This window comes from Cnephaeus nilssonii (genome assembly GCF_951640355.1).
Source record: "Cnephaeus nilssonii genome assembly, chromosome: 14".
Taxonomy (NCBI): domain Eukaryota; kingdom Metazoa; phylum Chordata; class Mammalia; order Chiroptera; family Vespertilionidae; genus Cnephaeus; species Cnephaeus nilssonii.
Genome location: NC_137085.1, coordinates 48,896,214 through 48,912,972, shown reverse-complemented (window position 1 = coordinate 48,912,972; position 16,759 = coordinate 48,896,214). Strand labels below are relative to the sequence as shown.

At 39.6% G+C, this 16,759-nt stretch overlaps 1 protein-coding gene across 3 annotated transcripts in view; it reads right to left on the bottom strand.

The window, feature by feature from the left end:
• Positions 1-16,759, bottom strand: part of JAK2 (Janus kinase 2) — a 104,130-nt gene that overhangs the window by 43,633 nt on the left and 43,738 nt on the right. For all 3 annotated transcript variants that reach the window (XM_079791143.1, XM_079791144.1, XM_079791145.1), the window contains 3 exons: positions 15,058-15,181; positions 11,792-11,909; positions 4,090-4,235 (listed from right to left, as the gene is read on the bottom strand). In XM_079791143.1, the coding sequence (XP_079647269.1) occupies positions 4,090-4,235; positions 11,792-11,909; positions 15,058-15,181 (388 nt within the window). The remainder of the gene's footprint in view (positions 1-4,089; positions 4,236-11,791; positions 11,910-15,057; positions 15,182-16,759) is intronic.

Here is a 16,759-nt window from a genome sequence, read left to right as displayed (position 1 = left end):
TGTGGCCAGCCTGGGTAAGGGGCTGTTTTTCTTTTTCTTTTTTTCCAGCGCCTCCTTGAGCAGAGGCCAGGGCTGGCTGGAAGCAGCTATCTGGGATTTATTTATCTTCTATAATTGAAACTTTGTAGCCTTGAGCGGAGGCCAGGGCCAGCCAGGGCGGGCGGGAAGCTTGGCTTCCTCCATCGCCAGGGGCCACCCAAGCCTCCTGCTCGCTCCAGCTCCATGGCGGCCGCCATCTTATTTGGGTTAATTTGCATACTCACTCCTGATTGGCTGGTGGGTGTAGCGAAGTGATGGTTATTTTGCATGTTTCTCTTTTATTAGCGTAGATTCTGCCCCAAACTAATAATTCATCTGTTTTCCCATTAATCCTGAATATTTTAAAACTGAGCAGTCTTTATTTCTCAAAAATAAGCACTAAATGAGAATTCAGGAACTATCAGTGAGTTATATTAACAAGGCAAGCAAGGCAGGCATGTTTTTAACTTCAGGACAGGAATAAATTATTTATCGAAAATTAAAATATCATGGTACAACAGACAAAAGAAAAAACTGAAAAGTTATACTACTTCAAAATTTAAATTCTGGTGCTACAAATGATATTTTTAAGAAAGTGAAAAAAACAATACACAGAATGGGAAAAATATTTGCAAAACGTATATATGATAACTTATATGTGTAGACTTGTATCCAAATATATAGACTCCTTACAAGTCAATAATAAAAAATACTAAATTGTACATTTTAAGTGTGTGAATGTTATGGTATGGGAAATATATATCAATAAAACTGTTTTAAAATATCATGAAATTTTATAATGAATGTTTGATATCTGTATAATTTTAAAAGAAAAGTTATGCAGAATTTGCAGATGCATTTATATCCTGATTAAGAAAAACCACAGAAATACAATTACTAAACCTTCACTGAGTTTAGGACACTAGACTAAATAATATAGGGAGAAGAAGAGAGAGAATGATTCCTGACCTCAAGAAACCACAGGATAATGCCAAGACTTCGGGCAATATCATGGTTTCCAAAGCAGAAGTGTTACAACATAGCATAAGCCTAGAAAAGGCTTCGTATTTATAAAATTCAAAGTTTCTCTGTTCTTCAACTGTGCTCCCTTCAATTCCTTCAGTTTCCATCAATGGTATGTAAAATACTCCTCCCCTGACTCTGTTCTCCTATGGTCTGGCATATAGCAGGTATTCAATAAATGCTGTTAATGAGTGAATGAACGAACAAATGAATGAGGCCTTAGTGAAAACAGAAATGTTTCTGTTTTTCCTTTGGGCTTTGGAATCTTCTAGATTCCTCAGCAAGTTCCTGAAATCATACCCTATAGCCCCTACCCTTAAGTTAAGGCTTAATGAACATCTGAAAGCAAGAAAGGAACACTTAAAACTAAAGAGGGAAACAGGAAATTGATACGCTGCAAACTGCGTATGAACTGTTTTGAAGACACTCAGGAAAGAAGTGACTTAAGTCAATCATTGAGAGAAGTGTTTCAAAGAATAAAGGGAGTTTTAACCAGATTCATGGCATCTTCAAACTTTTACTCTGGTAAATATGTAATAGGTAAGACATATTATTTCGTATTCAGACTTTAAAAAACCCCAAAGCAATCTTATATACTATATACCCATATTCCTATATATCTTTAAAAAGAGTGGAAGTTTTCCAGCTATAAAAGCTGGGCTGCAGGAGTAGTGTTTCAAAAATTGTATTTGGTAATACTTTCAACAATAAAGAATTATTTAAAAATAAAAATAAATGTTAAAAAATTATATTTGGCATGATTGTCAAAATTCAATGTGCAGAAGAATAATTTGAAGAGTGTGGAGTATGTTTTACTTGTGTAAGATTCTGCTGAATCACTTATAAGATGAATAAGGTCTGAGAATCTAATGTACAACATAGTGATTATAATTAACAACACTATATAGGTATGTAAAATTTGTTAAGGAGTTTCCCCCCCTCCTAAAAAAAAACAAACCTCAAAAAAGATAAATATGTGAGGTGGTGGATGTATTAATAAACTTCATAGGGGATCCTTTCACAATGTATATCAAATCATGATGATGTACACTTTAAATATTGTGGATGAAAGGGGCCACATGCTAACCTGATAAACTCAGAGAAGGCCTGCATGGAGGTCTTGCAATCTCAGAGACCTAAAGTGACCACAAAGGATGGCCTGAAATTAAACTTTAACTAAAAGCAGTTATGGAGGGTAGTTACGTCATAGGCCAGTATTTTCACTGACAAGGTCAATCTTTACCTTAACTGAGCCTATCTGTCTTTTTGCACCTATGATAACATATCCTTGAAATGTCTGGGTAACTTGTAACTTCCCCTTTTCCCTTGGGTCATAACCAATGTACCAGGGCACGAGGACAGATAAGTACGTATCTATCATTTTACTTTTTATCCAATCCCAGAGGTTCCACCCCAACCCCACATCCCCGCTTTGCTTTCTCCCACTTCTCTAATCTATCATGTAACCCACCTGCATCCCCTCTTTTGTTTGATTGCAATGTATAAAAATCGATGAAAAACCCACCATTCTCTGGAGCATTATCCTAATCTGTTGAGATACTGCTTCCTGGCAATTGTCGACAGTTTGGCTCAAATACACTTACAAAAATTCTTTGCAGGTTTGAATGTTTTTACATTAACTATATCTTACAATTTTATATGTCAATTATACTTCAATAAAATTGATTTTTTTCAATCTCATGGAGCACTTATAAAAATTCATATTTGTAGACTTCACCTCAGATTTACTGAATCCAAATTGTTGGGTTAGAGCCCAAGAATCTTCCATTTTAGCAGGAACCTCAGGTGATAGTAATTCAAGTAAAATATGGACCCTATTAGAGATATTCTGATTCAGAATTATTTATACAGAAAATGTGAGGATCTGCTGGTAGAAATTATGACTCCAGGTGCTCTTTTCAGTCCTCCGACCTTACCTAGCCTTTTTAGAATAAATAAATCAAATAATAAATAGGTATCGAACACCTATGATATTTTCTATAGTATACCAACTCTTTCAATAATTTATTTGATAAATAAGTACTACTCAGATGCAATGTACAATATGATGACTACAGTTTATGCTGCTGTATGGTATACATGAATGTTGTTAAGACAGTACATCCTAAGAGTTCTCATCACAAGGAAATATTTTTTTCCTTCTCTTTTTTCTATCTATATGAAATGATTGATGTTATAACTGAATTCATAGTAGTAATCATGTCATGATATATGTAAGTCATTATGCTGTATACCTTAAACTTATACAGTGTTTGTCAATCCTATCTAATAATAGAGTAATATGCAAATTGACCATCACTCCAACACACAAAGATGGCAGTCTCCATGTGGTCAAAGATGGTTGCCCCCATGTGGACACAAGATGGCTGCCACAAGATGGCCAGCAGGGGAGGGCAGTTGTGGGTGATCAGGCCAGCAGGGGAGGGCAGTTGGGAGGGACCAGGCCTGCAAGGGAGGGCAGTTGGGGGCGATCAGGTCTGCAGGGGAGGGCAGTTAGAGGTGACTGGCCAGCAGGGGAGGGCAGTTGGGGGCAACCAGGCCTGCAGGGGAGAGCAGTTAGGGGCGACCAGGCTGGCAGGGGAGGGCAATTAAGGGTGACCAGGTCGGCAGGGTAGGGCAGTTAGGGGCAATTGGGTCGGCAGAGGAGCAGTCAGGTGTCAATCAGGCTGGCAGGGAAGTGGTTAGGGGGTGATCAGGCTGGTAGGCATAAGCGGTTAGGGGCAATCAGACAGGCAGGCAGGTGAGCGGTTGGGAGCCAGCAGTCCTGGATTGTGAGAGGGATCCCAGATTGGAGAGGGTGCAGGCTGGACTGAGGGACACACACACACCGTGCACGAATTTCGTGCACCAGGCCTCTATTATTCAATAAAATTGGAAGAAAGTGTGTGCTGTGCACAAGAAGGAAAACTTACCCATACAACTTTTAATCATAAATTAAAAAGTATGGGAAGTTCACTAAATACAAATAAATCATATAAAAAGTCCAACAGTTCCATTTATGTATATGGATTTACATAAGGAAATTACCTGATAGAGCTATAGATGTCCAGTGGGGTTTGATCATTTTCTTTGGCTATTCTCATCATATCTAACACTGCCATCCCAAGACACTCTTCCTGTGTTTCATGAGTCACAGGTACTTTTATCCATCCATGCAAAAAATCATGCCGCCACTAAAGGAAAATATATTTAGAAGGAAATATTTCATAAGTTTCAATATTACATTTTAATCTATTATCATATTTTAAACAATAATGTAATTTCCAGAACACATATATTTAAAATAATACCAACTCTTTTGATTTTCAACCATTTTGCCTTAAAATTTTAATAAAAGTTATTTTGCAAATGGAAACTGATTAAAATTGGTTCACAACTAGAGAGTATATATATCAATCTATTTCACTGCTCTTATCTTAAGAAATCAAAACTACCTAAACCAAAATACATATTAATTAAATATGTACTGAGTTCCGAATATGTTCAAAGCATTATACTAAGGGCCCTGGCCGGATAGCTCAGTTGGTTAGAGCATCGTCCCAATGAGCCAATGTTTCAGGTTTGATCCCGTTAGGGCACATACAAGAAGCAACCAATGAATGCATAAATAAGTGGAACAAATTGATGTTTCTTTGTCCCTCTCTACATATCCTCAGGTGAGGATTTTTTTTTTTAAAAGGAGCTATCAAACTGATGGCTAGGTGAATTTTTTTTTTAAATAGCTTGCTTTTTCTCCCATATATAATATAGGACCAGTGGATGATAGATTTTGTTCATGAAGATATCCTGTTTAACTCATGCCCAAAAGAAAACAAATATATGAAAAATAAGTAACATTAGTGCTAAGAACGTAATCAACCAAATACCCATTAGAGAAAAGCTACAAATAGAGTCTCAAATGCCAAATCAATTTATTTAAACGAGCTTGCCTTCAATATCATAGAATGTATCAATAAATTTTCATTTCATTTAAACCAGGCGTCCTCAAACTACGGCCCGCAGGCCACATGCGGGTGTTTTTGCCGTTTTGTTTGTTTACTTCAAAATAAGATATGTGCAGTGTGCATAGGAATTTGTTCATCTTTTTTTTTTTAAACTATAGTCCGGCCCTCCAACCGTCTGAGGGACAGTGAACTAGCCCCCTGTTTAAAAAGTTTGAGAACCCCTGATTTAAACTGTAGAAAAGTAATTTTTATATGGGTAGCTGAACAAATAATTTTTATCTGCATTCAGCCATAACGTTTCTAGATCAAACTATAACCACGGACATAAACAACAGTGTGCTGAAGGCTTGGACTGGGGCAGGGACTGAGTGGAGGGGGGCAAAGGAGGGGAAAATAAGGGCATCTGTAATACTGTCAAACAATAAAAAATATATATTTTTTAAAATCTGAGATATCCTAGTAGTAAAGAGAAAAGTAACTGAATTAATAGTTTAGGAAAAGTTGCCTTACTAATGGGATTTAATTAGCATGCCACCAAAATAAATCAGGTTTATAGTATAGATGAAATAATAAAATCATAAAAGCAGCAGAAAGTCATTATCTCAGAATATTATTCTCAAAAGCCTCTCTCTCTCTCTTAATGGTTACTGAAACAAAGGAAGCTGAATAAAAGTTGGTTAGTAATCAAGTGATTTTTAATGAATGCTAAGACCATTAAGTGAAGAAAGGACAGTCTTTTCAACAAATGGTCCTAAAAAGAACTGGATATCCACATGCAAAAATGAAGTTGAACCCTTATTTTACACCATATATAAAAATTTACCCAAATGGACAAAAGACCTACATGTAAGAGCCAAAATAAAAAAACAACAACATAAAACTCTTATAAGGAAATTTAGGGAAAGATACAGATGAAATTCAGGAGCTCAGAAACACACAGCTGATCATTCTACTTCTAAAAGATTATGGCAGGTTGACTCACATCCTCATGTGGTTCCTTAATTAGAGTACCTGGCAGATGCTGAAAAGCTAAATGAAATCTGGGTGTTTGACCTCCTGTCTTCACATTTGGGCGATTAGGAAGCATGCTGGCTTTTTTGGGTGTGTATTTGTATAAAGAATAAGGGCCTCCTACATAAATCTTCCATATAAAATAGATCAGGAAAGCCAAGATCTGCCCACCAGCACCACACAAATTTTAGTCTGGAATAGCTTTCAATACATTTGAAAAGACCATGTACTCACATTGAGCTACCATGGTGGAACTTATTACAGCTACTCAACTTGATGAGTTAGTAATAAAGACTTGGTTTGTTAGAAATGCTCTCAACAATGTCGATGTCGCAGGAATGAGACAAACACTTAAAACTGGGTCAGCAAAGCAAATTTACTCCTGCACAAAAGGGTGCTGTTACCAGCTGGAAATCATGGGCGAAGAACACCAATGGGAAGTCCGTTGGGGTTTTATTTCCTGACGCAGGTCTGCCCTGCCTTTCACTCTGACTTGATTGGTCAGGGCTCAGAGCTCAGGTTCCCATTATTGCATGATTGGCTAATTCAGAGAAAAGGGAGGGATAAGATGGAGCCTAAGATGGCAGCCCCCTGAGACTCTGTAGGTCATATCAAAATGGGGGAACCTAAGATGGCAGCGAGCTCCTTTCTTTGACAGAAAAGATCGCTGGTTCACTCATTTAAGAACCAGCGCATCAAAATGGGAAAGCAGATGCCACAAACTCGGCCAAGTCTGGCACTGAAGCACTGAACCAAATCATTTCATTGAAGAAGGAGGAGATCCTTTATCAGTAACTTCTACAAACACTCGTCCCATGAATCCCAACATTGCAAATGCCTATGACCATCAACCACCTAAGGCTTCTGGTATTGTGCAACCTGGAGGGGCTGGTGCCACTGTGGAATACATCATGGGATTCTCAGCCTCATGATCTCCAACAGATATAGTGGGTACTCTGATCCTCCTTGGGACTCCAATCCCTATGACATGGATCAGTTTATACAACTACTAGAGGCCCGGTGCACGAAATTCGTGTGTGTGTGTGTGGGGGGGGGGGTTGTCCCTCAGCCCGGCCTGCACCCTCTCCAATCTGGAACATCCCTCTCACAATCCGGGACTGCTGGCTCCTAACCGCTCACCTGCCTGCCTGATCACCCCCTAACCGCTTCTGCCTGCCAGCCTGATCACCCCCTAACCGCTCCCCTGCCAGCCTGATTTATGCCTAACTGCTCCCCTGCCGGTCTGATCTCCCCCAACTGCCTTCCCTTGCCAACCCAATAGCCCCCAACTGCCCTCCCCTGCTGGCCTGGTCGCCCCCAACTGCCCTCCCCTGCTGGCCCGGTCACCCACAACTGCCCTCCCCTGCTGGCCTGATCGCCCACAACTGCCCTCTCCTGCCAGCCATTTTGTGGTGGCCATCTTGTAGTGGCTGTCTTGTGACAACGTGAGGGTGGCCATCTTGTGGCGGCCATCTTGTGATGACATTGGACGAGGGCATGATGCCACCTAGGCTTTTATTATATAGGATATGCCTTTCCTGGGGATGATCGCCCCAGCAACCTAGATCAGCCTCTTCCCCTAGTGTCCTGGTTGAGGGGGTAAGGCTAGGACTGATCTTCAGTGTGATGGTTAACACACTCACAACTCTTGAGAAAGGTCTGTAACCCAAATATTATCAAATTGAGAGACATTTCCAAATATTTTTAATGGGTCAACCAACTCCAGTCTAAACAGAGCAGTTATTTATCTCTTTCTATATGAAAAAATCCCTCTACCTTTCATCATGGCATGAAATTTCTGTTCTCTAAGTCTCCTGAGCCAAATTTCAGTATCAAGGTCAGTTATTGGTGCCCTTGGAGGAAGTGGAAGCCAGCTAGTTTTCCTTGGGTCCCAGCCTGTCCCAGTTGAGCTTAGAACCATGAAAGCACTCCAACTAAAGTCAATAACATATTAATAATAAAAAAATGTAGGAGAAAAGTGCATGATATTGGAACAGGCAATGACTTCTCAAATATGACACCAAAAGCAGATAACCAAAGAAAAAAATAAATTAGACCACATAAAAATTAAAAACTTTTGCATACCACAGGGCACAATCAACACAGTGAAAAGTAAACCTATAGATTGGGAGAAAATATCTGCAACATATATTTATTAAGTGGTAAATGTCTTGAATGTGTAAAGAACCCTTATAACTCAACAACAACAAAAAAACACCTGATTTTAAAATGGGCAAAGGATTTGAATACTAGTTTCCCTAAAGAAGATATACAAATGGCCAACAAGCTTATGAAAAAACGTTCAACGTCACTAATCATTAGGGAAATGCAAATCAAAACTATGAGATACCACTTCACACCTACCAGAATAACTATTATAAAAAAAAATAGAAGGTAAGTGTTGGCAAGGATGTGGAGAAATTGAAATGCTTTGTGCACTGATACTAGGAATATAAAATGATGCAGCTGCTATGGAAACCAGTATAGCAGTTCTTCAAAAAAATTTTTAAAAAACCAATTACCATTTAATTTAATTAATTTCACTTCTGGATACATATTCAAAAAAATTAAAAGCAGGGTCTCAGATATTTGTATGTCCATGTTCACTGCAGCACTATTCACAACAGCCAAAAGGAGGAAGCAACTCAAGTCAACAGATGCACAGATAAACAAAATGTGATACCATGTACAATGGAATAGTCAGCCTTAACCCTTTGTACACCATAAGCATCTATAGGTGCAATTAAATTCAAAATATCGTGGCATGTGGGGATGGTTTCTGTTTTGGATGTGTGGCAGTTAACTGGTTAAAAAGGAAGGAAATTCTGACACACGCAACAACATGAATGAACCTTGAAGATATTATGCTAAGAGCAATAACCCAGTCACAAAAGAGCTAATCTACACTAATAAAAAAGAAAGATGCAAATTGACCATACTTTCATGATGCCCACCAGCCAATCAGGAGTAAGTATGCAAATTAACCCAACAAAGATGGAGGGTTAATTTGCATACACAGGCGCTGAGTGGCCGAGGGTGGAGCGGGACGCTTGCATAGTCGCCATGGCGACAATGCAGGCGTTTCACACCGCCCCAGCCACTCCGGGCCTCTGGGCAGCGTGGGAAGGCAGAGAGGCGGCTCCGGGCCAGAGCAAAGACAGAAAGGCGGCTCCGGGCCTGGAGCGAAGGCGGAAAGGCAGCTCCGGCCGGAGTGAAGGCGGTGCCGGCAGCCAGGGGAAGGAAGGCCCATTCTTGCACAAATCTTCGTGCATCACGCATCTAGTACTATATAACTGTAATTATATGAGGTACCTTGAATAGGCAAATTCATAAAGACATTAAGTACACAGGTGGCTGTCGGGGGCCAGAGGAGAGGGGTATGGGAACTTATTCTTTAATGGGGAATAATAAGAACATATCTTTACCCAAAAGTACAAATATCTTTTCTTTCTTTAGTTTCTACTCCTCAGTCTTCTAGCACATAAAAACAAAAGTTATTTAATGATAAAACATTTTAATTACAGTTTAAATCAAGGTAATAGAGAAAAAAAAGCATTGTTCAAATACACTACAAAAAATTAACATAATAGTATTAATAAAAAAATAACTAGGAAAAAACCTCTCAGACTCAGTATCAATCAGTCAACCTCCCATGAGAAACTACACAAACTATTATAGCTCAACTTTTTTTAAAAAAATATATTTTATTGATTTTTTACAGAGAGGAAGGGAGAGGGATAGAGACTTAGAAACATCGATGAGAGAGAAACATCAACCAGCTGCCTCCTGCACACCCCCTACTGGGGATGTGCCCGCAACCAAGGTACATGTCCTTGACTGGAATCAAACCTGGGACCCTTCAGTCCATAGGCTGACACTCTATCCACTGAGTCAAACTGGTTTCAGCTATAGCTCAACTTTTTATGCAGTTACCAAGTTTCTTTACATTTCACTCCCCACTATTTAAGTCTGAATTTGTTCAGAAATTAAAAAACAAACTTCTCTAAAGATATTTTATTGTCCTATGTTCCAGCCACTTATGTTTGCATGAGTCATGTTATAAAACTCAGTCTAAACTTTATGAAATGCTTAAAATAACTTAAAGCACGAAAAAAAGAAGGATGTTCAAAATGGCCAATTCAAGGAATCTCTATAAAATAAATTCTATGGTCCATAACCATAAATCATAGGATTAAAAATTAGTAATAAAGACTTCACTTTGGAACCAAGATGGCGGCAAAGTTAAACAACTAAACTGCTGCCTCACACAACAATTTCAAAACTACAACTAAAAGACAAAACGTCTACCACCCAGAACAAGGCTGTACACACAGTCCACAAAGGGGTACACCAAGAGTGTCCACCTCAGGTAACTGGGAGGCTGACCCATTGAACCAATAGGACACCTAGTACACAAAGCTACCAACTCAGGGAAGCAGCGAAAATGAGGAGGCAAGGAAACAGATCACAAATGAAACAAATGGAGGAGAACAAATGAATGGACATAGAGTTCAAAACCATGGTTATAAGGTTTTTCAAGAATTTCATGGAAAAGGCCGATAAATTTAATGAGACCCTCGAGGATATGAAAAAGGACCAACTAGAAATTAAACATACACTGACTGAAATAAAAAATATTATACAGAGACCCAACAGCAGACTAGAGGAACACAAGAATCAACTCAAAGATTTGGAATACAAAGAGGCAAAGGACACTCCTCCAGAGAAGCAAGAAGAGAAGAGAATTCAGAACGTTGAAGATAGTGTAAGAAGCCTCTGGGACAACTTCAAGCGTACCAACATCAGAATTATGGGGGTGCCAGAAGAAGAGAGAGAGCAAGACGCTGAAAACCTATTTGAAGAAATAATGACCGAAAACTTCCCCCACCTGGTGAAAGAAATAGACTTACAAGTCCAGGAAGCGCACAGGACCCCAAACAAAAGGAATCCAAAGAGGACCACACCAAGACACATCATAATTAAAATGCCAAGGGCAAAAGACAAAGAGAGAATCTTACAAGCAGCAAGAGAAAAAGTTACCTACAAGGGAGCACCCATGTGATTATCAGCTGATTTCTCAACAGAAACTATGCAGACCAGACGGGAGTGGCAAGAAATATTCAAAGTGATGAATAGCAAGAACCTACAACCAAGACTACTCTACCCAGCAAAGTTATCATTCAGAATTGAAGGGCAGATAAAGAGCTTCACAGATAAGAAAAAGCTAAAGGAGTTCATCACCACCAAACCAGTATTTTATGAAATGCTGAGAGGTATTCTTTAAAAAGAAGAAAAAGAAGAAAAAAGTAAAGATAAAAATTATGAACAACAAATACATATATATCAACAAGTGAATCTAAAAGTCAAGTGAATTAAAAATCCGAGAAAGAGAATAAACTGGTGAACATAATAGAATCAGAGGCATAGAATGGGAGTGGATTGATAATTCTCAGGGGGAAAGGGGTGTCTGTGTGGGGGGTACGGGAAGAGACTGGATAAAAATCATACACCTATGGATAAGGACAGTGCGAGGAGGTAAGGGCAGAGGGGGAGTGGGAACCGGGTGGTGGGGAGATATGGGGGGGGGGGGAGGAGAAACAATTGTAATAATCTGAACAATAAAGATTTATTAAATTAAAAAAAAAAAGACTTCACTTTGTTACCTAGCTGTACCTGCTATGCAAAACGGAACATCAATTTTCCCATATATGAAGATTTTCCTGACTAAGAGGTATTTATCATTTAACACATGAAAAGCAGATAATATATCATACCTGAGCAAAAAGGTAAGACATAACAAAGTCATCAAGAAGAGGAGCTTCAGCACCTCGAGAAATTCCATGCCGGTAAGTTCTGTTGCTGCCGCTACAATACCAGTAAGGAAAGTAAAATCTACAAGACAGTTGAAACACTCTGTCAGCTTCCAAATAAATCAAATATAAACATACTGCGTACATATAACCACTTCCAGCATAATGAAAGGTATTATCCCATCATCAGAAAACACAGCTAATAATGTTAAATACAAGTTGAGAGCAAAAAAAAATCTAGATAAGACTATAATAAAAATATAGGTAGAAAATACAAGAAACCTAAGTGTAAAATCAATATACTGCCTTCTTCCATGCATAGACTGTAGAAATAATAATAGGAAACAGAGAAATGTAGAAATATGCTTATAATATCACCTCAAAATAATGACTTTTTGCTTCTTTGTTCTCAATTATTAAACTTTTATTTCCTGTCTTATTGGTTAAGAACGCCATTAAAATCCTGTACAAAAGCAGTAACTGTGGCTATCTTTTTCCTAATTTTAAAGAGACTGCTTTGCCCTGACCGGTTTGGCTCAGTGGATAGGCCTGCGGATTGAAGGGTCCCAGGTTCATTTCCAGTCAAGGGCATGTACCTTGGTGGCGGACACATCCCCGGTAGGGAGGGGGGGGAGGGGGTGAAGGAGGCAACTGATTGATGTTTCTCTCTCATTGATGTTTCTAACTCTCTCTCCCTCTCTCTTACTCTCTGTAAAAAATCAATAAAATATATATATTTTTTAAATAGAGACTGCTTCTAACACACATTTTATTTTTTTATTTTTTTTAAATATATTTTTATTGATTTTTTACAGAGAGGAAGAGAGAGGGATAGAGAGTTAGAAACATCGATGAGAGAGAAACATCGATCAGCTGCCTCTTGCACACGCCCTACTGGGGATGTGCCCGCAACCAAGGTACATGCCCTTGACCGGAATTGAACCTAGGGCCCTTGAGTCCGCAGGCCGACGCTCTATCCACTGAGCCAAACCAGTTTCGGCACATTTTATCATTTAAGAATATTATTTGATACATGATTTTTATAGATACCCTTTATCATGGTAAGGACATCTCTCTTGAGTCTTAGTTAATTAAGGATTCCTTCACCTTTCTTTTTAAAGTTATGAAAGAGTCTATGTTCTTTTTTACTGCAACACTGACTCTATGCATTGAATGAATCTATTTCATAAGTAAGAGCCACAGATCACACTTAACTTTTTAAGATTTTTTATTGATCTTCAGAGAGAGGATGGAAGAAGGAGAGAGAGAAACATCAATGTCTGAGCAAAACATCAATGGGCTACCTCCTTTCATGCCCCTTACCAGGGATCAAACCCGCAACATAGGCATGTGCCCTGACTGGGGAATCTAACCAGCAACCTTTCTGTACATGAGACAAGGCCCAACCAACTGAGCCACACCTGCCAGGGTCAAACTTCTTTGTTTTGTCCTTTTGAGTAGAAAAGTACCTCTGTATTTCACTAATTTTACCATAAATTATTAAATAAACTAAAGGCCCAGTGCGTGCACTTGGGGGTGGTCGGGGGTCCCTCAGCCAGTCCGGGAGCCTTCGGGCGATGTCCGACTGATGGCTTAGGCCTGCTCCCTGTGCTAAGCCAGCAGTTGGACATCTTTAGCTCTGCCGCGGAGGCAGGAAAGGCTCCTGCCACCGCTGTTGCACTCGCCAGCTGTGAGTCCAGCTCTGGCTAAGTGGCGCTCCCCCTGTGGGAGCGCACTGACCAACAGGGGGCAGATCCTGTGTTGAGCATCTGCCCCCTGGTGATCAGTGCACATCATAGTGACTGGTCATTCCACTGTTCGGTAGATTTGCATATTAGCCTTTTATTACACAGGATTAATTTTATTATTTGAGACTGTAATAAATACTGGCAAAATCTTCTCTTCAGTTAAAAAAGTTATTAAAAAGAAGAGATTACATTTTATTGCACAAAACATCTAATTTCCTGGGACTAGCAATATTCTAGACATTTAGGATTTTGCTAGTAAAGTCATGCTCACCTTTTAAAAATACTATATAATAAAGAGGTAATATACAAATTCACTGTCACTCTAACACACAAGATGGCCGCCCCCATGTGGTCAAAGATGGCCACCACAAGATGGCCAGCAGGGGAGGGCAGTTGGGGGGGACCAGGCCTGCAGTGGAGGGCAGTTGTGGGCGATCAGGCCAGCAGGGGAAGGCAGTTAGAGGTGACCAGGCCTGCAGGGGAGGAGAGTTGGGAGGGATCAAGCCTGAAAGAGAGGTTAGTTGGAGGCAACCAGGCCTGCCGGGGAGGGCAGTTAGGGGTGACCAGGCCGGCAGGGGAGGGCAGTGAGGGGCAATCGGGCCGGCAGGGGAGCAGTTAGGCGTCAATCAGGCTAGCAGGGGAGTGGTTAGGGGATGATCAGGCTGGCAGGGAGAAGCAGTTAGGGGCAATCAGGCAGGCAGGCAGGCGAGCAGTTGGGAGCCAGCAGTCCTTGATTGTAAGAGGGATGTCCGACTGCCTGTTTAGTCCCGATCCCGGTGGGCCTAAACAGGCAGTCGGACATCCCTTGAGGGGTCCCAGATTGCAGAGGGTGCAGGCTGCGCTGAGGGGCACACACACACATACACACACACCCCGGTGTGCATGAATTTCGTGCACCAGGCCTCTAGTCCTATATAATAAAAGGCTAATATGCAAATCGACTGAACAGCAGAACGACTGTTTGCTATGACACGCACTGACCACCAGGGGGCAGACACTCAATGCAGCAGCTGCCCCCTGGTGGTCAGTGCACTCCTACAGGGGGGAGCGTCGCTCAGCCAGAAGCCGGGTTCATGGCTGGCCAGTGCAGCGGCAGTGGCAGGAGCCTCTCCCGCCTCTGTGGCAGTGGTAAGGATGTCTGACTGATGGGCTCCCGAACTGCAAGAGGGCGCACACCAGGCTGAGGAACCCCCCACCACCCCACCCCAGTGCATGAATCTCATGCACCAGGCCTCTAGTGTAATTATAATCATAAGTGGTAAAGTAGCATCTCACCAGAACAGCTTTATTCTCAGAGCATTCTAGTTAAAGAACATGTATGGACTATTCCTCTAATGGAGAAATAGTCTTACAAGAAGAAAATTAAATGCTAATTAGCTATAGTCTCTGATATTAGATACCTTACAATTTTTAAAATGTTCAATAATTTCATCCACTTTGTTCTTTTGCCATTAAAGTGAATCACTTTACTGAAGAACATACCTTATTCTGTAGAGTACACTGTGCCTAGTTGACTCATCTATATGGAAGACATGGTTGGGTGGATACCAGATCCTTTCTGTTTCACTCATTAAAGCAAACATACTATGATACACAGGTGTGATTCCTAAGAAAGAAGCAGAAAAAGAAATGAGTACAGATAGTTAAAAGTACATTTATATAACATCTATAATTTATAGTGGGTCTAAAGTAACAATTCAAAATCAGCACAAAATGCAGTAGCAGTTGAAATCTTTTAGTTCAACACGAACTATAACTGAATTCTTAATTTAATATCATTTTGCCCTATATTTTAAAACATGACTGCTGGGACTTTTCCAAACAATTTTTTTAATTATTCAATTTTTTAGATGTCTCTACAGATAAATGGATTTAAATCGGTGTGTTTAAATTTATAATAAGGATATCATATCAAGTAATTAATATTTAGAAGTCACTGGATACTTTTAAAAGAACAGTGAAACAGCCTTATTTTTAAATATCAAATTTTATACAATACTAGTAATTAAATTCTCTGCCCTATTTAAATTTAGAAAAAATTTTAATTGTCAACTTAAAATGCAGGACTATGTAATTTATTTTCAAAGATATTTTAGGATATACATGGACAAAAAGTTGAAGGCCACTAAACTTTATAAAAGCATATAAAATATCTAAGCCACACAATTAATGCTTTTCATTTCCCAGCACATATAGAACATTCACACATACATACACACATATTCACACCAATCATGTGGAGACTAAAAATAAGTCTCCGAAAATGCCAGAGAATAGTCATACACAGCATGTTCTCTAATCATGCTTGACTTAACTCAGAAATTAATACTTAAAATTTTTTATCCTATATATTTGAAAACATAAGCCTCAAAAAACAAGAGAATTTTTATTTGAGTGACATTTTCATTCTTTTTCCACTATAGGCAAAAATGACATCAACTTGACACACTGACATCAAAATTTTTAAATTTATAGTTAAATTATTAAAACAACTGTCTAGCCCTGACCGGTTTGGCTCAGTGGATAGAGCGTCAGCCTGCGAACTGAAGGGTCCCAGGTTTGATTCCAGTCAGGGGCATATACCTTAGTTGCGGGCACATCCCCAGTAGGAGGTGTGCAGGAGGCAGCTGATCGATGTTTCTCTCACATCGATATTTCTAACTCTCTATCCCTCTCCCTTACTCTGTGAAAAATCAATAAAATAAAAAAAACAACAACTGTCTACTCATAGATATGTAATAATTTCAGTAAGTTACATATAAAAAGCTTATTCAGTAAAAACTCTGAAACTGTATCCTTGCATTCATCCTTGTATTTACAAATACTTTTTTTTTAATCCTCATCTGAGAATATTTTTCCATTGATTTTTAGAGAGAGTGGAAGAGAAAGGGAAAGATGGAGAGAAATATCACTGTGAGAGAAACACATTGATTGGTTGCCTCCGGCACAGGCCCAGATCAGGACCCAAGCCAGGAAGGAGCCTGCAACCAAGGTACGTGCCCTTGACCAGAATCGAACCTAGGACCCTTCAGTCCGCAGGCCAACATTCTACCCACTCATAGAGGCTACAAATACTTCTAAATATCTCACAGGTCACAAAAATTAAAGAACATTTATAATAAATGATCACTAATACCATGTGTTAAAAATTATAAAATATAACTATGATACTCAAGAGGGAAAA